This window comes from Coffea arabica, chromosome 6e, assembly GCF_036785885.1.
Source record: "Coffea arabica cultivar ET-39 chromosome 6e, Coffea Arabica ET-39 HiFi, whole genome shotgun sequence".
Lineage (NCBI taxonomy): Eukaryota > Viridiplantae > Streptophyta > Magnoliopsida > Gentianales > Rubiaceae > Coffea > Coffea arabica.
The window spans coordinates 10,522,889-10,546,989 of record NC_092321.1 but is presented as its reverse complement, the minus strand read 5'-3'; the positions used below and the strand labels follow the sequence as shown (position 1 = coordinate 10,546,989).

Sequence of the window (24,101 nt, the reverse complement as noted above, 5' to 3'; positions counted from 1 at the left end):
AAATCTGCAGCATTTTCCAATTCAGGGACACCTCGAGAAACACTTGATTATCTAGGTAGAACTCATGACACACATTTTCCTGGAACATAAGCGCATAGATTCTCCCAAGTTCCCCATCAGTTTTCTCCCCCTCCTGAATGACCATAAATCTGTTTTAACAGACTTCAAAGATCACGAATAACTGTGAAATACTGTAAACAATTGAAAATAAAGGAACTCGCACCATACAAAATTGTATATCAAGTCCCATATTTACCACATATGTATATTCAAGTTGCAAAAAGTCATATCCATAATGTAACCACACCAGGCATCAAAGTAGCAACACTTGGATTGTTTAATGTACATCACGCTCACATAAAAAAATTATAGTCATAGTGTCACAATTATGCCAAGCCAATTGGACCATTTCCTCCACCTATGCACAACTCTATATATACCATTTACTGTAGCTTGAGGAAAATAACTTCCCTTTGCTTAAGCCTTAAGATACCGCGAGGGATGGACCATCACCTTTGTTGGTCATTTTTTTTCAGTGGTGACACCAACAACAACATTGCTTACCTGAGAAATTCATATACAAGTTTAGAAATCTCGATATCCAACAAAAGCAATTAAACATGACAGGCTATTACAGTTTGTTGCACCTACCAGTTTCCCGCTTTTGTCAACAGACATAGGATTTTCAACAACTACAGTTTGACTTTGAGAATGCGCCAATCCCTGCTGAGAAATAACGTATTAGCCAATACACTTACTAAACTACCAACAGTCTCCAAGTTTCTCAGAGAACTCAGCATAGGACACACAAAAAAACTCACAGATGAAGTAGAAGGCATCAATGGTGGTGTTACTGTTCCACTAGGTTGGTGCATTGGAATTGGAACCCTAGTATTACTCATCTACAAGGAGAAAATTCTTATAAGCTCGAACGAAAAACAAAAGAAAGAATGCAGATAACATGTCAGCCATACATACACTGAAGCTGGGGGAAAGAAAGGGCAATTAGAATTTAGTACGTCAACAAAATGTGGCACAATGTACTTTAATGGACTTGATAAATAAAATGTAGTCACAGTCAGACGTGAACCTAGAACCAACCATGCAAACAACTGAGGAGAGAAAAAGGTATGTGTGATAGATGGGAATGTGTGACATGATTACTTTAGAATATCAACCTAGAGGAGGTACAAGAAAGAGTGCAAGGTCATAATTCCGATGCCAAACATATGTACTTAAATTTGCAAATGGTTTTAATAAATAGATTCAAATCTGACCTGAAAGCCTCCAAAAGGAAAAATGAAGAATTCATGCGAGGAACTCGTGAACCCTTTAATTGTTCATTCTGAACTTTCTTTGATTTACTTAAAAGGAGGTACAGGCACTAATAAAAAGCATATAAAATCTTGTCTCACCAAAATTGACATATGTACCCTCACCATTGATCTATAATCACCAAGTCCTACACTTGTGCTCAAGGATCACATTGTTTACATTAAATCACTTAAACCTTGATCTTAATCTCCAATAGAGGTAATCAAGTTTCACAGATTTTTCCTCAAGTTTCTTTAACTAACTCTATTCACAATTACGTTCCTAACATCATCTCAAATCTATAAACCCTGCTTCTCTCTTCTCAATATTGTTGTACCCGAAGAACAGACATAATCGAATTTACCATGCATCGCCATCTTTTGACAAGCTTTCCACTCTTTGGATCACCATAATTCAACGAATAATTTATTCATTTATTGAAGACAACCTAGAATCTTCCAAAAGACCAAGAACAAGCTCACTGAAATAATCCAAGATCAGGTAATACCATTGGTCAGGTAGTTCTAACCATGCAGGCATATATGACCTTTATTGAACTGACGCGCAGAAGTTAGTAAGCACTATAAGAAGTGAGCTAGATGACAAAATTTCACTGTTGAGCCTTAAATGTAGACATATGAGTTCGTTAAATGATTATCCAACAACTCAAAAAATAAAAATAAAAATAAAAATCTTTTCTGATTATTTCGATTTCAATTACATGAATTGTTTTTATCCATTGCAACTAACACATCAACGAATAATTCCAGAATGTACTAAACTGCTGAATTAGCAGTCTCTGTCTGGATTCCAAACCATCTCATTAGAGCTAATTATCTCAAAATCTAATCCTACTTTTCTCTTTTCCCATTTAACCATAAAATGGAATCAATCAAACCATCCTTGTTGCATCTACCCGACCAATATGGCATTCATTTAGCAGTGTTAAAAACCTGCTTTTAAAGCTTAGGAAGCCCCGAAAAGGTTATACAGGACTTCTTTGAACTTACTAAGCATGGGCGAACAATATAATACTACAAGCAAATTACTCTGCCCAACAGGAGCACACAAAATCTAGTCAATGTGTAAACCTTGAAAGGAACAAATGAAAAGTGAGGACAAAAACATGTCGTCTCCAAAACATTCTATAGGAACAACAGAAGATAAAGCCCAAAGACAAGGACTAACTCCCTTAACCACAGGTAACTGAATTCCAAGAACCCTAGCCTTTCTCAAAATCAGCAAATTTGGCATTAAAAAAAAAGAATGACAAATTTAAAAAATAAACAGAGACTCCGGTATACTTACATTCACGTTAGTAATATAGTGGCAAACAGCACATTTAACTGACGGCGCACCATATGGATACATAAGTGTAGTGCGGCAGTTTCCACAGTTGACATGAGCAACATTAGACACTTCATCCATGAAGAAAAACCAAATGAAAACAAAATGTTAGGTCCAGGCATGTAAAATAGGATATAATGGTAACAGAAATATAATGCAATTCAGATCCATGGAAAAACATACTTACAAGCAGCAAAATTGTCTAATCTTAATCAGAATATTTGACAACAGAAAAGTTCCAAAACTTCAACAAAGCTCCAGATAAAGATCATACTAGACATATCTTAAATAAATATTTGTGAACTAGATCCAGACTTTCACATTATTGTTAAATGTCTCCAGTAGTTCTCTGAACAATAAAAATGTTACTTAAGAAAATAGAACCATGCAGCAAAAAGCATCCACTTTTATAAGTTTCTGAACAATAATAGTCTTTGCAGGCCAATAGAGTCAACAGCTCTGAGTTCTTTTAAATAAACCTTGTTACTCCTGTGTGTTGTTTAAAAATATAGAGGTACATGATAAACCATAGTATACCAGGTGCAAGATTCACAGTATGGCAACAGGAGCATCTCACACTCGTGGCACCACGTGTGTACATCAACAATGTACGGCAACCTCCACATATAAGTTGAGCCATATCCATTCCTGCGTGACATATGTGAAAAGATCAATTTTTACATGTCCCGAGACTCCCTTTTCACCTATATGTCCTATATGTTAGCTTTTGAGAACAGTGCAATTGCACTCTCTGAATGGGAGAATATATGCCAATAGCAAGTGATAAACTCCTCTATCAACTATGCAGTTCGAACAAGAAAACTGCATCCTACACATACAAAGTTCAGTTAACTCATTATTACCAATCATGCTATACCCTAAACTAATTAAACAAAACAAAAAAGGTGGTCTTAGGCTATATCATAACCAATAAACCAGTAAAAAAAAAAAGACGATCTTTCTCTATTGCAAAAACTATGCGTATGTAACTTTTGAGGGACAATAAATAAGCAAACTAGAAATATGTAAATATCTCTGGAACAAAAAGAACAGAAAACGAGAAGAACTAGGAGAAAGAAAAGGTACCGGGAGGCGGGAGTTGAGGTGGGGGAACGGGAGTCAGGGCATTGCAGAAAGCGCAGCAGACATTGGTGGCACCTCTCGGGTACAGCAACACGCTTCTACACCCACTGCACACTATCTGGCTCTGCATCCCCTCTATTACATTCACAATAACAGTTTCACCGTAAAAATCACAACTTTATCGTCCAATCCAATCCAATAGATAAATAGACAACAGCCCAACGAAACATAATAAATTCCTATTCAATAGAAAAAAGCGAAAGAAGAAAATCAATATACTTACTGGTTAAGCAATTGTTAGCCAACAATTAGATGTGATTAGGTAATTATAGAAGAGGAGAAGAATGAAAATTAGGGCCAAGATTGGGGGAAAAAAAGAATAAATAAATCGGGTATGCCGGTGCGGTGGTTTTTGGGATCGAGATTCGATACAGAAATATGAAACTATAAATAGAAATCAGAAAATGGAAACCTAACGGAGAGATTTTAGAATCGAATCGAGATGTTCAGTGAGGAAGGAAGGCAAGGCCAACTTAGGAAGGTAAGGGGGCAAATTAGCTAAGCTGCTAAAGATAGAGAGAGAAAGAGAGGGACGCGGTGGTAAATGGATGACCGGGTCAATCAACGTCGTCGGACGGGGAAAGTAATTTCAGATTAATTAGGAGGGAAGGAAGCAGTACGGCGGTTTCTCTCTCGTGGGGAGAGCCCAGCTTACCAGAAATAACGGAATAAAGTCCTTCTCTGGATTACCCCTCTTCCTCTTCTCCTATTTTTTACTTCTCCATTTTTTCGATTTCCACTTTCCATCTTTTGTTGTTTATTATACCTTATGGAATCTTCAATCGTGGCCATATTATGCAACATTTTACATAATTAGAATCAGGATTTTTAGTTCTATTTTCTTGTTCCAGGGTTAACTCTCAAATTAGCACTATAAGATATAAATTGCTCTCAAATTAGTACTATGAGATATAAATTGTTAAGTGACTAAATATGGATGTTGATTTTGTATATAATGACTATCTAACACTAGCATCCTTTGATACATGTCAGATGTGCAAAAGACAAAAAAAAAAAAAAGAGAAGAAGTTCAAATTCAATTAAAACCAATGGCTCTGTTTGGATCTCCTGTTTTTGGAGTGTTTTTCAAAAAGTAGTTTTTCAAATATAATAAAAGTTACAACAAAGTACTCTAAAAGATAATCTAAAAATTAGTTTAACTTTTTTTAAAATTTTACCAAATATCTCAAAATAAAGTTTCAATAAAAAATATTCCAAAATATTTTCTAAAAATATTTTAAAATATACTCTAAAAATTCTGCTACAGCAAAGTTTTCAGAATCGGATCGAACCGGCCATGAGACCGGTCTGATTCTATGCTATAGTTGAAGTTGTCCATGAATCAATCAAGACCGGTCAAAACCGTCCAACCCGGTAAATCGGGTCAAACCGCTAATTTTGGGTTTTTTTGTTTTCCTTCAATTTTATTTTTTTTTAAGTTTTGCAAAATGTCGCTAGTAAGAACTGAATTCAAAACATTTGCTACACAAGACCAACATAGTAACCATTGTACCATCATATCCACTTAGTCTCTTTTTATACCACATTTATATAAAAATAAATCTCCATCTTTCTTTCCTCTGTTTTTCCTACAAAACCTCATGCTCTCATAACTTTTTCTTTATAATTTTCAACTCTTTCTCTCTCTCCTCTTTTCTTTCGTCATCCTTTTTTAATCAAACATCTTTAGTTTTAATTTATTGATATTTTTCTTCCATCTTTTAATTTTATTTTTGTCTATTAAATTGAATTTTTTTAAAATAATTGTTTTTCTTTAACCATAAAAACTAATTATTAAATACCACAATCACTCACTTTCATCTCATTTTTTTACTTCTTATCAAGTTTGCATCTCTATTTTCGATTCTCCTGACTTTCTCCAAACTCCGAACTTCAAACTTGATTTGCAGTGATATTCTTCCACTCAAAATCTCTTTCTTCGCTTGGTGTGTCTTACACAACTGGCTACCTTTGGATGTTACTCTAAGGACTAGAGGTGTAGTGCTTGTCTTGATGTCATTGTTGTCATCAGGAGGAGGAATAACTTGATCACTTGTTTCTTCAGGGGCCAGTTGTAGCACGAGTCTGGGAGCATTTTGGGAGACGTTTTGGCATCTTGGATGTGGTGCGCAATTCCCTGTCATCGGTATGGGTGTCATGGTTTAATTCACCCTTTCGAGCCCAGGTAGGGCATATACGCATAGCTGTGCTAGTTTTGATCCTATGGTTCTTATGGAAGTCAAGAAATCAAGCCCGATTTGAGAATGAAGCGTTTGAACCTTAACAGGTAATTGCCGAGATTAATGGATTCTTGGATCAATTAGGGGCTGCTAAGGTTCTCAAAACCTAGCATTTTAGAAGAGATATCGGGGATCCGTGGGCTACTTGGATTGGTCAAAGAGTAAGGCGTGTTGAGTGTGAGGTTGTTTCCTGGCAGAAATCTCCCTCATGTTATTATAAGCTCAAGATGGATGCTAGTGTTCTCTGGGGGCGGGCGTCTAGAGGTGGTCTCCTTCGGGATTCAGATGGGAACCTGATTTTTGTCTTTTATAAGGAATTTGGAGAATCAAATGTATTAATGGCTGAAAGTCTGTCGTTGTTGCATGGACTTTTGTTATGCTTTGAAAGACAGTTCAACACTTATTGGTGGAGGTGGATTCGAAATCCCTTGTTCGCTTGATCCACTTAGGGGTGGTAGGTAAATAGCCGTTCTGCAATATTCTCATGAGAATTAGTGGATTGCTCTCTGACTCCTCCTTGTCATTAGTGCATGTTTATAGGGATACTAATAGTACGACATACAAGCTGGCGGGACTGCGGCTCCTACAAGACACTTTCTTTCCCTCCTTTTAGCATCTTTCTGCAATTGTTAGATCATCTCTACTTCTAAATAGGAGGAGGTCCCCCATGTTCGCCTGTGCATTAGTTTGTAGTTTTGGCATTTGTATTCATTTTTCGTTTATTAAATAAACCCCCACCCCGTGTACAGGGCTTTGTAAAAAAAAAAAAAGAGGATCAACTCATCTACATTCACAAGTTCGTATGTAAAAAAGACACATCTCCGACCATTATTTCATAGTTACATTAGGATTGGAAGGAAAACCAAAGGGGCAAAAATATCCTTCTCAGTATACATTAAGAAATAAATAGCAAATACATAGAGAAATAGGAAAAATGGTAAAAACAAAGCATACCACCAAGCCAATGTATAGAGGAACTATGATCACAACTAGCAAGTAAAGGATCCCTAGAGGGCTATGGGTTCACTGAAACGGGAGAAAATAATGAAAAGATGAAGCCAAGCTGGCAAGGAAGTTATGTAGAGAAGATTTTGAGAGGAAAAAGCTCGAAAAGGGGAAAAATTTGTCCTAAAATTCAGAGCGCATCTCCAATAATTTACATTGCATCGATAGAAATGAACATTGCAAATTGCACCAATCATCATTTTAGAAAAAACCCCCTCTCTTTTTGAGAGCTTCCCTCTCTACGATGAGAGCTTTGCCTCCTCTTCAGTGGGAGTAGAAATACTCTTTAGAACACTTAAACCCAACTCTCATCGGTTCCTCCTCTGTAGCTTTTCAGTAGTTCTTCCAGTTTCAAACAAATCTTCTCTTTCTCCTTTTATTGAAGCTGATCTTTGGAAAAAAAAACAAAAAACAAAAAACAAAACAAAACAAATCTTCTATTTCTGAAAATGTCTTAAACTCTCTGCTTTTAAACTTTTTTAATTTCTTACTTTCTTGGCTCTGGGGTTAGGGGGTATATGCCTGACCCAGCATCTTGATTTTATTTTCCCTGCGCAGGTCGGTAATGTTGCAATTCATCGAGTGAGGTGCCTGGAATACCATTGAATATCACAACAAAATCATGGCGGAAGAACTTGTGGAAGTGTTTGACAGATTTGATTTATCCAACAGAGAAAGCTCATGAATTATCTTGGACGGGGTCGATGTGCATATAGGTAAGAAAGAATGCAGGAAAAGTCTCTTTGGAAGAATAATGGGGGAAAGGATCACCAACTTCACAGGAGTGAAGAACTTTGTCAATCAAGTGTGGGGTTACCCAAGGAATTTGGTGGCTGTGGAGCTGGGAGCAAATCTGTTTCAGTTTAATTTCTCCGATGTGATGGATATGGAAAAGATACTGAGTGGAAGACCATACACAATTGACAACCAGCTCCTCAACATCAAGCCGTGGGAGGAAGGCATTGATCGCCAGATGGAGGCATTCCAAAAAGCCCACATCTGGGTTCAACTATGGAACCTGCCAATACATTGGATCACAAAGGAGATAGGGGTTAAGATTGGTGGTATATTTGAAGATGTTGAGGATATTATTATCCCAATGGGTGGAAGTAAAAAAGGGAGACATATAAAGCTGAAAGTGGTGATTAATACATCCCTTCCACTGTTGAGAGGAACGGTGGTGAAATTAGGTGGTCAGAGCATCTGGGTAGAGTTCAGGTATGAAAAGTGCCCGGATTTCTGCTATGGATGCGGATTAATTGGGCACAGTGACAAATCTTGCAGGCACAAATCAGGGACAACCAGGGGCAATTCCAAACCTCAATTTGGACCTTGGATGAGAGCTCAAGCCAAGGGAGCATCCCCAAAAAAGAGAACAGAGTATCGGTCTGATACCCCTAGAGATCCAAAAGAATCGATGAATGCGGTTGCACAGAAATTACTGTTCGAAGGAGAATACATAGTTCACCAGTCAAGGGGGCTGGGATCCAGTAGAACTAACATTGACGAACTGAAGATTGTCAGGAAAGAGAGGGAAGATGACACAGTCTTGTCAGGCAAAGAGCGGGCGCAAAAAATCCATGATCAAAATTCAAAATTGGGCGCGGCGGAAAAGAAAGTAAGTGAGCCCACCTCTGAAAACACAACAGAACAAGAAGGCGGCAAGTGGGTTCAAGGGGAAGTCAAAAGTAATTTAAGCCCAGGCCCAATTTGTAGCTTGACTCCAAAATGTCCCCAATATAAGCAGGATTTCAAACAGGGCTTGGAGGATCAGATGGACATTTTAGTTGAAACTAACGAGGAAGGAGGAAATAATACCTCTCTCGGACATTCTCCTGGAGATCATTCAGTTGCAAACCAAGGGGTATGCAGTCTAATACCAGCAGGTAGAGAGATGGGAAATAAAGGTAGGAAGCAATTTAAGGTAGCCAGGAAAGATGGTAAAGGGCTACAAGGTCAGCTGGGTAGGCTCCCACTATCAGATATGGACATGAACATTGAAACTACAACAGTAGCTGCAAAGAGGAGATTACCAGAGGAGGAGGAAGAAGCAAACCGTATGCAAATTGATGGGGGCTTAGCTAAAAGAGTTAAATAGAAGCAAGATTGCAAATGGGAACCAAATTCTGAGGTCATGGAGGCAAGCCTTAATTGATCTCCCAAGTCCACATGATAGTTGCGGCGTGGAATTGTCGAGGGGCAGGGAGCTCCTTGACTATTCCCTGTCTTAAGGAGGTAATCCACCTTCACTCCCCTGACATTATTTTTTTATGTGAAACAAAAAATCAAAAAAAGTTTTTGAACGGGTTTAAAAGGAAAATAGGGTATGAGGAAATGGTTTTAGTAGAACCTGTTGGTAAAGCTGGTGGGCTTGCTATTTTTTGAAAAAATACCACTAAGGTTTTGAATGTTTTATTTACCCCTTTTACCATTGAACTTCTGTTGAATGATGACAATGAATCTGGTAACTGGTGGTGCATTTTTGTTTATGCTAGTACTGATGATAAAATTCGGAAAAAGCAATGGGATTGTTTGTGTAGTAGGAACAATATCTGGGGTAAAAACAAAATCTTAATGGGTGATTTTAATGACATAATTTCCAATGATGAAAAATGGGGGGGCAGAACACGACCAAATTGGACTTTCTCTGATTTTAAAGACTTCATTAACAAAAATGAGCTCCTGGATGTTGGTTTTGAGGGCCTCCCATGGACTTGGAGTAACCTTTGGGTGGGGGAGGATGAAATTAAACAGAGATTGGACAGAGTTCTTGCAAGTGTTGACTGGTGTGAGGTATTCAAAGATGCAAGAGTGACCCATATTGAGGTTGAAGCCTCTGATCACAATATCATCCTTTTAGAGACAGAGCCTAGAATTAGGAAGCCAAAAAGAAGATTTCATTTTGATCCCAGATGGCTACAATATAGGGAAGTAGAAGGCCTAATCCAAGAGGCGTGGGGTAAAAATCAAGTGGGGTCCAGAGCTGTGAGAATCAGTAGGAAGATCAAGCAGTGTAGAATGTCTCTCTCGGCTTGGAGCAGAACATTGAAGCTAAATAGCAGGATGGAAATTAAAAGGATCAAAGAAGAAATTCAAGCTGCGAGAACCAGAAATGGAAGTGATAATAAAGAAACCATAAGGATGCTTAGGAAACAACTCTCTGATTCCTATAGGCAAGATGAACTTTATTGGAACCAGAGGGCAAGAATCAAATGGCTTCAAAATGGGGACAAGAACACAGCTTATTTTCATGCTGTGGTGAAGGGCAGAAGGAAAAGGAACAAAATTTCCAGACTGGAGAAGGAGCAGGGAGGATGGTGTGCAACTGAGGAGGAAATTGGGGAGGAAATTGCTCATTTTTACAGCCAGCTGTTCACATCCTCGAAGCCATCAGATTTTGATGAGATATTAAATGGTATTCCTAAGACTATCATGGAGCAGATGAACCTGCAACTTACCAGACCTGTCACTGAGAAGGAAATCAGGATTGCTGTGTTTTCCATGCACCCCAACAAATCCCCTGACCCAGACGGTATGTCCCCTGTTTTCTTTCAAAGATTTTGGGATATTATCAAAGTAGATGTAGTGGATGCTATTCGAAGCTTTTTTCACACTGGTTTCCTTCCGAAAGCCATCAATGAGACCTTGGTCACCCTTATTCCTAAAATAGACAACCCCCTCAACCTGGTTCACTTTAGGCCTATTAGTCTATTGACAGGTGCCGAACCTGTGCAATAATAATAATAATAACCTAACTACCACTAAAAGCAGTCAATAATTAATCCCAAGTACTGGAGCAGGGACTCTAGATGTGCAATGGGTTACTTGATTCACCCTGTTCCCGAAGAGTTTGTTTAATCCGATATACCAAAATTAATTAGTTGACAAAAATTACTGAATAGTAGACAGTGGCAAATAGGGTCGTCTCCTCAGAGACTGGAGATATTTGTCTCTTTTAAATTTCAATTGGTAAGAGGGGGGTTTCACCGATATGCAACTAAAAATAATTAAACAATCCAACTAAAAATAAATAATTAACTAACACAAATATAGCAGGAATTAAATCAAGAATAAATAAATTCTAGCCAATGATACAACTACTCAGACACAGTCCATTTATCCGATCATTGATGCAAGAAAGGTTCACTTAATTTATTAATAGACTAGTTATAGTCGCCGACGAATTCTAACGACCAATTTTTCCTTAATTTATTGATAACCAAGATACGACCATTGATTACCTCTAACCAGAAAATACTTCTAGGTACGACCGTAGGAATTAATTTTTCAATTGCATTAATCACTAGAAAAATCTAACCCTAATCAATAACACGCTACGAGAGTTATTTAAATTAGATTGCACGTTCCCGTAATGTGTAAACACACCAGTTGCCACTAATATTAATCAATCAAACAATTACGAATTTAGTTGACTAAATTGGCACGAGATTAATAAATCACATTGAACATCGGGCCCTTGACATTCAAATAATAAAATAATCTCATGAAAATTCAAGCAGATAAGGTGCAAATATTAATAAATAGAGGAATGCGTGAAAACTAATTAGATCTCACAAATTTTCGGGACTGTGCCGTCGAGTTGACCTTTGACTAGATGGGAGGCTTAGTCGCGCCACATAATTAAATCACCACACGAATTAATAAATTGCAAAGGCATTGCGTTTCTTACTAGAAAGCAGAGAATAAAAGATGTTTTCCCCGTTGGAGAATATTGTCGAACACCTGGCGTGTGTCAGAGGCCAGTCAAAAGAAAGAAAACTAGAACTAAACTAAAAAGCTAAAACTAAAGCTGTTCTTTTCTTCTGTACGTTGTCCCCTTTTAAAGAACCAAAAGAAAGATGACTAAAAGCTATCTAGGTGGTCCCCACACATGTGGACAAAGGCTCCAAATTGCTTCTTGTTCCAAGTCTCTCTACGTTACTTTCTTTGGAGAGCCCAATTGACCAAATGCCTTTCACTAACTTGTGGTCCGTATGATGAGAACATGAAGATTTGGATTCCCTTCAAATTCAAGAAAATTCAATTGATGGTTGATGGTACAATCGAGTTCAAGAATCATTGAAGATTTGTTATGCTTATTTCTTGTTATTTATTTAAGTAAGTTTCCAGCAATACTTGTTAGTTAGTCTTGAGTTATTAAGGGAAATAAAGACTAAGGTCATGTTGACCATAGTTAAGCCAATTGAGTCAGTTAGTTTCCTATTCTAATTGAATTAGAGTTTTAGAAAAGTAGTTAATTACTTTCAAATTTATTTAGGAAGTTGTGTCAAGTCAAATAAGGAACCTTGTATTATTTCCAATTTAGATTAGGGTTTTGAGTCTTGTAAGGCTATAAATAGCCAACTTTATTTAACTATTGAGGGAGATGATATTGAAGATGAATTAATAAAAAGAGAGTTGTCTCCTTTTATGGAGTTCCTTGATGGAACTTGAGTTTCTTCTTGAACTGTATCAAATATTTAGCTTGGATACTTGTGGTGTTCAAGGCAAGATGATTACATCATCTTGTTCTTTCAATCCAATAGCCAATCCACTAGGTTTCTAGAGACGGGTTCTCTTTAGGTCTAGTAAGGTAGTTATTGTTCCATAGCCTGATCAAGATAGATCCTTCCGCTGCCTGATCGACTTGGTTCTTCAAGACAAGTTCTTGTTGGGTCGAGTTCGTATCATCTGGTATCAGAGTTTCGGCTCTTAATTCAGGTTAATATCCTTTTCTTTTCTTTTCTTTTTTCTTCTATTTATTTTTCTACCAAAATCCTAGCCGCCTTTTGATTTAAAAGAAACAAAAAAATAAATTTTGATTCTTGTTCTCTTGATTTTATCACTTGAATCTAACCTATCCTGTGATTGATCGAGGTTGAAATTTTTTTGGTGTGATTACGTTCTTGAAAACAGGTTTTTCAAGGGTTTAACTCCCATTAAATTTCTTCCAAGTGAAGTCGTAACCTTGTGTCAAGTCGTCAAAAAAAAAATCGGACTGTTCACGGAGAACTGTTCATCGGCATTGTTCATGCCTGTAGCAGTACTGTTCATCCCGCTACTGTAGCAGTACTGTTCATAGTATTGTAGCAGAACTGTTCATCCGAAAAAAAGAACTTTTTTTCCTTGTGTTTGTTTCCAAAGTGAGTTGTGTCTTGATTGGTTTCCTAATCGTGAGTGATATTCAAGTCTTGAATGGTTTCCAAATCTTGATTGAAATCTTGATTGATTTCCAAATCTTGATTGATATCCTGATTGATTGCCAAATCTTGATTGATTTCCAAATATTGGTTGACTTCCAAATTCTAGCCAAGTACAATTGGGTGAAGATATTCTTGACAAATGGAGCATGTGCAATGGTTCGCGTTCATAATCAAGTTGAGTTGATGACATGGTTCTTGGGTTGCATTTATCAAGACATTCTCCGAGTTACTCTTTTGTAAACAAGCACTCGATTTGAGGACAAATCGTCTTTCAAGAGGAGGGGAATGATGAGAACATGAAGATTTGGATTCCCTTCAAATTCAAGAAAATTCAATTGATGGTTGATGGTACAATCGGGTTCGAGAATCATTGAAGATTTGTCATGCTTATTTCTTGTTATTTATTTAAGTAAGTTTCCAACAATACTTGTTAGTTAGTCTTGAGTTATTAAGGGAAATAAAGGCTAAGGTCATGTTGACCATAGTTAAGCCAATTGAGTCAGTTAGTTTCCTATTCTAATTGAATTAGAGTTTTAGAAAAGTAGTTAATTACTTTCAAATTTATTTAGGAAGTTGTGTCAAGTCAAATAAGGAACCTTGTATTGTTTCCAATTTAGATTAGGGTTTTGAATCTTGTAAGGCTATAAATAGCCAACTTTATTTAACTATTGAGGGAGATGATATTGAAGATGAATTAATAAAAAGAGAGTTGTCTCCTTTTATGGAGTTCCTTGATGGAACTTAAGTTTCTTCTTGAACTGTATCAAGTATTTAGCTTGGATACTTGTGGTGTTCATGGCAAGATGATTACATCATCTTGTTCTTTCAAACCAATAGCCAATCCACTAGGTTTCTAGAGACGGGTTCTCTTTAGGTCTAGTAAGGTAGTTATTGTTCCATAGCCTGATCAAGATAGATCCTTCCGCTGCCTGATCGACTTGGTTCTTCAAGACAAGTTCTTGTTGGGTCGAGTTCGTATCATCTGGTCCCTACCAATTCAAGGGCCCAAGGGTTGAATCCCTTATAAGTCTCCATTTTCTCCATAAAGTCCCTCCTTTTTGATAGTTTTCTGTTTCATTCCTGAAATTAAGTCCAGATACCAAATATAAGTAGATATCAATAATTAACACAATATTTGGCAGGGATAAAAGGGGAAATTAATAATAAAATTACTAACAAATTATACCCTATCAATTCCCCCCACACCTGAATCATGCTTGCCCTCAAGCATGGAGACAACTCAACTCAACAATGGCTAGCTTTCACATTAACATTACCAGCTGTGCTTATACCAAAATCAAGATTTAGTGGCTAAGTGTCGAGTCATATTTCTCCCGGTTAGCTCCTAAGTTCATAAACCCGTCCAATTCATGGCTAACTCGCCTAGGAAATCCAAATATTAACTAGCATAGTTAGCAATTAAGTCAACTGGCAACCAAAGTCCCAATATTGCGAACCAAGGATCAGCGGGCCAACATGATCATAAACTCACATATTTCCCTTTTTTTTGTTTTCTCTCTCTTTTTTTTTCTTTTTCTCTTTTTTTTTGGATTGAATAAATAATGCTTAGTCCCGAGCTATTCAATCCTTTTGACGTGAACTCTGACATTTTTAGATGAAAGAGGCCAGTTACTCAACTTTTCACAGCTTCAGGACTACTTACTCATAGATATCGTCACTTTTTGACGCGAGAGTCGACACTTGTGGTGAAGACTCCCGGTTATTGGGTGACGACACTAGCGGAGTATAGCCAATGTTATTCTCACTAACGTACCAAAATAACAAACACTTAAAGATCATGGCCCACGTCATCTCTAAGGTTTTGGTAAACAGACTCAAACCTTGTCTTAACTCTTGCATCAGTTACTCCCAGGTTACTTTTGTCCCAAATAGGCAAATTCTGGACAATGTCATTGTAGCTCACGAATACATGCATTGGCTGAAATCAAAAAGAGAGGGGAAGGAGGGGTACATGGCCATTAAGCTTGATCTTTCCAAAGCCTATGATAGAGTCGAATGGAATTTCCTTGATGCCGTACTGTGTAAAATGGGGTTTGCCCCTCTGTGGATTAGATGGATGCATGGGTGTCTGTCCTCAGTGTCTTACTCCTTCAATGTTAATGGTGTTAAGCGAGGGTATGTTAGTCCTACGAGAGGTGACAGGTGCCGAACCTGTGCAATAATAATTACTAAAAAGTCCTAATTACCACCTCAATTAAATAATTATAGAACAAATTCAAGTACTGGAGCAGGGACCCTAGGTGTGCAATGGGTTACTTGATTCACCCTGTTCCCGAAGAGTTTGCTTGATCCGATATACCGGGTTTGTCTATAAAAATACTAATTTTTGCGTACAATAGCAAGTAGGGTCGATTCCACAGGGAGCAGGTAGGAAATTATTTCTTTCCAAATCAGTAGAACAAAATTGGGGGATTTTCAATGGGAGAGAAATAAATAAAATAAAAGTAAAATAAAAATAAAGCGAACTAAGTTCAAAACCAACTCACAACGCACAATTCACTAAAAATAGCAATTAATAAAAGTCTACCCAAAGGATCAACTGCTCAGGCACGGTCCAACTAAATGATCATCGATACAAAGATATTTCATCTATTCATCACTAGGTTGGTTATAGTTATCAATAAGCTCTGACAACCAATTCTTCCTTACCTTTTCGACAGTCAAGGTACGACCATTGACTGCTTCTCTAACCAGATAACAACCCTAGGTACGATCGTAGGAATTTAATTACCCAATTGCATTAAAGCTAGAAGAACCCAACCCTAACCAATAAACACGCTAAGAGGGTTTATTTAAATTAGATCTTACGTTTCCCCATCATAAAGCCAATTATGGTAGTTGCCACGGGGTGTTAACTAAATGAACAATTACGGATTCTATTTAATTAACGTGGCAGTAGGCTATTAAATTAAATCAAATATCCGGCCGTTGATATTCAATTAATAAAATACCCATGAACAATTAATTCAGGAAACGCACGAATAGCAATAAAATGGAAGAAATAATGAAGATTCGATTAGATCTCACAGATATTATGGACCGCGCCCTCGCGTCGACCTTTGGACAGAGGAGAGAATTAGCCGCTCCTTATCGTGTCAATCCCGCGTGATTTAATTGAATTCATTCAATTATTTGACGAAGAATTGGGGAAAGGAATTAATTGCAATAACAACAGAGAAGGCCCTGCCTTCGTCTTTGCTTCAGAATCGCAATTACAAAGCAAAAAGCTACCAAGGAACTGTCCAGCGGAAAAGTTGAAAGTCAAAAGAGAAAGGGACGTCTAGCGCCTGGGGAAAGAAAAAAACTAAAGCTACTGTTTTGATTCGATGTAAATCTCCCTATCTAATTTGCTGCCCAAGAAGAAACAAAAGCGAAGGGAGCCGTCTGACAAAAAGTAGCCAAAAGAAAACTAAAGCTAGGGTCTTCATCCTTTTTGAATCTTGCCTTTTATTCTTTATAGCCGCCGCCCAAGAAAGTCAAGCAGAAGCCCACAGACGTCTGGCCCTTTCTTTGCTTTTTAATTGAAGCCTTTGGAGTTTTAATCCTGTGCTCCTCGCGGTTCACGTGGACCAGGGTCCGGCTTTCGGTTTTGTCCACCTTCTAAGGCGTGGCCACGCCCTGAGACGAGAAGTCTTCTGGAAATTTACTTCGCGAGATCATTTTTCATGCCTACCACCTACAATTCACACAAATACCGAATATGAGTGAAATTCCAATTCTTAGTACCGTGAATAGCCAGAATTAGGACAAAATAACAGTGTAAAACACGCCAAAAAACCGTCCTGTCAAGAGGGATTAGGCAGGGAGATTCGCTTTCCCCGTATCTTTTTTTGTTTTGTGCTGAAGGACTTTCTAACCTCCTTAATAAAGCTGTCAGTAATAAACAAATCTCAGGAGTCAAGATTGCAAGACAAGGACCCAAAGTTTCCCATCTATTTTTTGCTGACGACTCACTTATTTTTTGCAAAGCTAATGGTGATGAAGCAGGACGTATAAAAGCAATATTGGAGTGTTATGGGAAAGCATCGGGGCAACAAGTCAACATCAACAAGTCTGCGGTCTTCTTCAGCAAAAGTACAGGCAGTAGAGAGAAGGAGGAGGTACTACAAAGGCTAGGAGGAATCCAACAGGTTACACAGGGGAAGTATCTGGGCTTACCTTTAGTTGTTGGAAGGTCTAAAAACAGCGTGTTCAGGTTTATTAAAGAGAATTTGATGACTAAAATCCAAAACTGGAAAGGGAAACTTTTGAGTAATGCTGGGAAAGAGGTTTTGCTAAAATCAGTGGCTACTGCTCTCCCATCATATGCCATGTCTGTTTTCAGATTATCCAAAAGCTTGTGCAAAGAGCTAAGTGGGTTAATGGCCAGATTTTGGTGGGAAAATGATCAAGGGGATAAAAGAATGCATTGGAAGAAGTGGACTGACTTAGCTGAGAGGAAAGTGAATGGTGGACTTGGGTTTAGGGACTTACTATGCTTCAATGAAGCTTTGCTAGCCAAACAAGTTTGGTGAATTCTCACTTGTCCCAACTTGTTGGTTAGTAAAGTTATGAAAAGTAGGTACTTCCCTAACTCTAATATCTTTGAATCCAAGGTAAAGGCTAGGGCATCTTGGATTTGGCAAAGTTTGCATAGTTCATTAGAGATGCTGGATAGTGGGATGTGGAAGCAAGTTGGGGATGGATCCACGGTGGAGATCTGGAATGATAGATGGGTAGAGGGTTCAAAAAGTGGAAGAGTCTCCTCTCCTAAACCGAATGGTTACCAACTGACCAAAGTTTGTAATTTGATTAAAGGGAGGCAATGGAACAAGGACATCATTCAAGGACTGTTCGTAAAGGAGGAGGCAGAGGCAATCATGTCAATTCCACTCAGTGTATTCCAAATGAAGGACAGGTTCATATGGAAATATACAGCAAATGGCTGTTATTCTACTAAATCTGGTTACGCTAGGGCCAAAGAGCGAATCAAAGAGATCAGTGAGAAGAATAAGGCACAAGATAACTCCAGCATAAACAAAGAAAGATCCAAGGTCTGGAACCAGCTTTGGGGACTGAACATCAAACACAAAATTAAGCACTTTTTGTGGAAATGCCTCCATTGCATCCTTCCAACTAATGAGGAAATTTTTAGAAGGACGGGCAAGGGTGATCCACTTTGCAAATGTTGTGGGGAAGAACAAGAAACTACTGAACATGCATTACTTCTCTGCAAAGCTAGAGAGATGGCTTGGGCAACATTCCCTGTTTCATGGGATGGTATTAAAGACTATAGTTGGAACTTTTGGAAATGGTGGGAATATATGCAGGAGGCCAGATCAAGGGAAGATGGAACTAAACACATTGAACTCACAGCAAACTTTCTCTGGCAAATCTGGAAGGCAAGGAATGAGGGAAACTTTCACCAGGCAAGGACAGAGGGGCACCAGATAGCCAAAAAAGCACTGAATGAATGGTTAGAATATGAGGAAGAAGGTAGCAATGCTGAGAGGGACAAGGAAGTTAGGTCCCAAACAGATGACAGGCAGGGCATGTTAACTGGTCTGGTGGAACAGCATAGCTCCATTATGTACACGGATGCTGGAATGAATCAGACCAAGAAAAAAGCAGGAGTGGGGATCATAGCTAAAGATAACAATGGCAGGATCCTGGCAACTTGGTCCATTCCGTATTCAGGAGCCAGAGATGCGGCAGAATTGGAGGCTATTGCTATTAGAACAGCCTTAAGCAAAGCCATAGAGGAAAACATGTCATCCTTGTTGATTCTCTCTGACTGCAAAGCTGTTGTGGACAGAATCAATATAGGATGTCAAGGTCTAAACTCTCTGGACATGCTAATTGAAGATATAAGGCAACTGAGTCGCTCATTCTGGAAATGTTCCTTTTTTCACATTAGGAGAGAAATGAACCTGTGTAGTCACAGGTTAGCTAAGTTAGCAGTTAACTTGGTACAAGAAACTAGGTGGAAGCAATCCTTCCCTGTGTGGCTTAACAAAGAAGCCCACAATGATTTCCTGGCAGTTGCCAGTCTTTTGTAAATCTGTTGTGCAGACTAATTTGTAACCCTTTACCTATATATTGAAGTTGATATTTGACAAAAAAAAAAATCATTTTAGGAAGACGCTCCTCGTAGATTTAGACGCAGCAGCAGAAAGAGCTAAAAGAGAAAGAGGCTACATGAGCATGTCTCATCCTGCTCAAGACGAACCAATCAAGCGGCCCATTCACCCGCATAAGAAAAATGATAGAGCACCCACGTGATCTGGCTGTATAAGGAGGCATGCACAAGTCATGTGACAATGATGAACCCTTTTGGCATTGGATGTTATGTTGTTCAGGCACACAATTATTTGGGTTGGGTTGAGTCTAATAAAATACAAAGTTGTCTCATGATAATATTGGGCCTTATACCTAGGCCCAAACATTATTGGGTCCAACATCGCAGAATGCTTGATCTCAAAATTTTTAGGTTGATTGAGCCTAGAGTTACCTATCCAAGTTGATAGACTTAGGCCTAACGGCCGATGTCTCATGTAGGGGTGTGCATTCGGTGCAAAAGCAGTAATTCGGTACAATGAATTCGGTGAATTCGGTTATTCGACCTATAGAAATCTAAACCATTTTCAATTTCGAATTGGCCATAACCGAATTCATTCTGCAACCGATTTCAAATTCGAAAACGGCAATGAATTTGGTCTAACCGAATTCATCTATTAAAAAAAAACTGATTTTTTAAAAATTATTACTTATTTGATCCCCAAATTTATTCATAATTTAACACATTACTTATGCTCTAATCATTTTGTGGTTTAATTTAATTGATATTTATTTGATCACTTATACCTAGAATCCTTAGTCTATGATTTAAGGAACACATAAAAAGTGATTAATTTAAACTAGAATAAACCTTAGACTGTACAATAATTAGTGATAATTTATGAATTTATAATTTTCAATGATTAATAATAAGTAATATTAGTTGCAAACTTACAAATTACAATGATTAGTGATAAGTTATATTAGTTACAAACTTATAATTTATTTCAAATCAAAATAAAACTTATTTACTTACATATGTTATTGTGAAAGTCAATACACTAATACATTGATTTGCAATTCACATGCATTCACTTACACTATTTAGTTGTCTTATCTATACTTAAAACCTTAAGATTAGTGAATAGATAATATGAATTTTTATGTTAAATATGTAATATAAATTTAGAGCACACTAATACTTGCAAGTTACAGATTACGCATTCAAATATTCAATAATTCAAACATGAATGATCAATGATGTATCAAATTACCAATATCTAAATTCTAATTACTAATTATGTTTATTGTTTAATATTTAGTATTATACATATATGTATTAATTATTATCCAATTCTAGTCATGTTACTCATGTATAAAATAATAAGTAGTTATCTTATATTGTTATGTATTACTATATATTTGTATTATTATAGTCATATAACAATTAACAAATACTAAAATAATATATTGTACATTATTATATATTATTATTATTATTATAAGTACATGATATGATGATAATACCATATACTAATTATTATTAATAGCATTTACCTATATAATATAATAATATATTAGTAGTATATACTAATACTAAATAACATTTATCTATATATTATATAATTTTATATACCAATTTGGTATTCGAATGCGGTAATGCGGTACCTTATTTCAATTACCGAATTTGAATGCGAAATCAGTTATTACCAAATTCATAATCTCATTACCTATTTCATATCATATTAGAATTCGGTGAATTCGATATGTACCGAATTTGTAACAAATTACCAAATACCCGATTTCAAATTATCGAATTGAATTTGAATTCGGTCATGAATTCGGTATGAACCGAATTTGCTCACCCCTAGTCTCATGACATGTAATCAAATCGGTGGCCTTACAATTAGGCTTGACGGTAGAATTATGAAATGTTTAAGCTCAAGTTAAAAAAAATCACAATTAAGTTTGGGCCTGGCCCATAGGAATTTGAAATAGTAAAGCCAAGCTAACCAATTTCATTTATTGAGTTTTAGGCTTACAAACGAGTTGGGCCACATTAAATCATCCATTCTTTAAATGTTATGTATCGTTAAAAACATAAGTTTTAATTAAATAATAAAATATTAACATGATTAATACAAGATTAACCTTTATTAGGATTACAAAAAATGTTAAAATATTAATTTTCAATGAGTGAGAATATATGGCATAACAATTAGTATATTTTATAAATAATATCTATATTTTTAAACTCAATATGTCAAGATAGACTGAGATTAGTAATGCCTAAGCTAGCCCATTTAATAATTGGGTCTATATCTTAAACCCAAATGCAACTCAGCCCATATATCAAGAAAACACAAATTTGAATTTTTAGGGCCAAATGGTCCAATCTACGCGGTCACAACCAAGTCATCAAATGAGTTGATAGTGGGATGACATGTTCTTGGCCATGGGCCTACTCAAACAACCTATTAGAGGGCACCGATGCAATTTCACTTAAATTTAGATCTTTCGACAATTTTGAAATGGTAGCAAAGCCACATATTTTGGGAAGTTTGCAAAATTTTACTACTGTTATGAGTAAACAATTACCTAAAGGCAAAGTTTCTTTTCTTTTCTCTTAATTAATAAAATTTTTCATATAAATTTTTAAATTTCTCAGTGGGGTATATTGGATTTCAATCAGCAGTGAACTAACCCATTTTTGCTGGATATTGTTGAAACGTATATCTAAGAAGCTCAAAATGCAGATAGGCAGCGTCACTGGATTTGAGTCCGTTGTTAGCAGGCTAAATGAGGGCCTAGCAAAAACATACCAGTAAGGAGCCAGGTTTTGTTCGCTGGAGAGGGATTTTTGTTGGACCGTACCCTATTCAGAAAACTCTCTGTGAACTGTGCGGATCAGTGTTCTCAAAAAACATCATTCCTACTGCCGCCGTTCCTTTGGCGCTAATTTTGGACTTCAATTTCAAGCCTCAGCACCCAGCTCATCTCCTATTTGGTTCTACTCTTCTTAGCCGTTGGTCCTCCATCACTGTCGCTCCTCAACGATTGCCGCCACCGCCGCCGTTCAAGCCTTCATTTCGGACTTTAAGTTCAAACCACTGCAGCCAGGTAAATAATTTGGCGCATATGAATGTTTGCCTTTCAGACATTATAACTAATCTTTGTGAACAAAATGCAGCTAACTTTTTGCAAGGTAAATAATTTGAATGACGACATCAATTCTTTCATGTAGTTGTGGGATTAGAACTTTATAATTAAGGCTGACAATCTATATAACTAGTATGTGAATTACAAATAGAGCGATACTCATTGCAGTATTAGCTGTTTGACTCAGAGGCATAAAATACTCTGCAATACAAACAAGAATATACTTGATCAATTATTCAAAGCTGACGCTTATGGCTAATTAGGATGGGGATTCATGAGATGAGAAGGGTTTTTGAATAACAGCATATAATAGAATTTCATTTCTCAATGGTGCAACCAATTCTTTCAACAATTGAAGGATGGTTACCAGACTGATTGTTTGGAGATTCTGTTAGGCTTTCCTCTCGTCTTTAATTCAGATGTTCTAGTCGGAGTGAGAGGTGAACTGGCTAGTGATAAAAATTGAAGCAAGTAGAAGTTAAGTGCCCTGTCTACAGCTTAATTAAGTTCAATTAAATTCCTGCAAACAATCTAGTTTGCTCAGCAGTGCCTTGGCTTTCGCAGTAGCTTAGGGTTGATGGCCACGTCATTGAGTTCCTTTCATCTATAGCCATGTCTTGGATGACAATTGAACTGCTGCTTGGCCCAAGTTTTGTCACTCCATTGGAGAAGAGCTGAAGCAATTCTCTTTTGTTGGAAATGAGCTGACCAATGGAAGAGGATGTTTTGAAGAATGAGAAAGAAGAATTTACAATTGGGCCTTTATCTATTTTGATGTTGAGTGTCAAAAATAACACTCAGGTGCTCATTAACTGTCGGAACAACAAAAAGCTTCTTGGTCGTATGCGTGCCTTTGACGGGCACTGCAATATGGTTCTGGAAAATGTTAGAGAGGTGCCTAAGACAAGGAAGGCAAGAAAAAAGCTCTTCTAGTTAACAAGGATAGGTTCATTAGTAAAATGTTCCTTTGCGGGGATTCTGTAACCATTGTTCTGCGTAATCCCAAGTAAATGTTTTGGAGTTCCGGCATGTGATAAGACACGACTAGCAAATTATGATGTCAATATTAGGACTTGTGTGGAATCTCTAGTGAGCTGAATTGAAGTTGTGCTTTGGTATGTGCTGTCTTTTTACCTTGTGATTGTTCGGCTTATCTGTACTCACAAGGGATAGCTCTGCATGTTTGGATGTAACATACATACATCTGTCTAAACAATGGTTGATTTTTTGGCCCTGATCTTTTTAATCTTTAGATTAGTTTGTTTGAGATGTTTTTAAAAAAAGCATATGAAAGTTAATGAAAGTTAAATTTTGTGAGTTTGGATAAATTTGGTGAATTGTTTGGTGAATTGGATATAAATTTGGATGATTGAATTCTTTGGTTATATTTTGTAAATTTGATTTGCAGGGAATTAAATATGTATATATGACGTATTTACGATGTCATCCGGTTCGACCACTATCGACCCCAATTGAACCCATTGAACCCATTGAACCCTAACTCTTGGACTCGGCCGAGTCAATTTCGGTCGGAGTTTGAAAACGTAGGTGCAGATTTCTCGAACCCAAACTATCACCAAATCCCAATCCATCTATCCAAAAAACTCTTTGTGAACTATACGGATTTCACAAA

At 37.2% G+C, this 24,101-nt stretch overlaps 2 protein-coding genes and 1 pseudogene across 6 annotated transcripts; 2 read left to right on the top strand and 1 right to left on the bottom strand.

The window, feature by feature from the left end:
* Positions 1–232: 232 nt before the first annotated feature.
* LOC113697525 (protein LOL2-like) lies at positions 233–4,554 on the bottom strand. Of its 5 annotated transcripts, none has more exons than XM_027217186.2 (7): positions 4,028–4,547; positions 3,748–3,879; positions 3,199–3,309; positions 2,623–2,732; positions 822–902; positions 652–726; positions 233–564 (listed from the first exon to the last, which is right to left on the bottom strand). In XM_027217186.2, exons 2-7 carry the CDS (start codon positions 3,872–3,874, stop codon positions 523–525), a joined length of 546 nt encoding a protein of 181 aa, XP_027072987.1. In that variant the 5' UTR covers positions 3,875–3,879; positions 4,028–4,547; the 3' UTR covers positions 233–522. The 5 variants fall into 5 exon arrangements, with proteins under 5 accessions (XP_027072987.1, XP_027072988.1, XP_071911299.1 ...); XM_027217187.2 differs by having other exon boundaries at positions 652–723; positions 4,028–4,545; XM_072055198.1 differs by having other exon boundaries at positions 4,460–4,525.
* Positions 4,555–9,623: 5,069 nt separating this feature from the next.
* Positions 9,624–17,787, top strand: LOC113696334 (uncharacterized). Its single transcript, XM_027215762.1, has 2 exons — positions 9,624–10,581; positions 17,120–17,787. The coding sequence occupies exons 1-2, from the start codon at positions 9,624–9,626 to the stop codon at positions 17,785–17,787; spliced, it is 1,626 nt and encodes a 541-aa protein (XP_027071563.1).
* A 5,380-nt stretch (positions 17,788–23,167) lies between these two features.
* Positions 23,168–23,578, top strand: LOC113694767 (uncharacterized; annotated as a pseudogene).
* Positions 23,579–24,101: the final 523 nt, after the last annotated feature.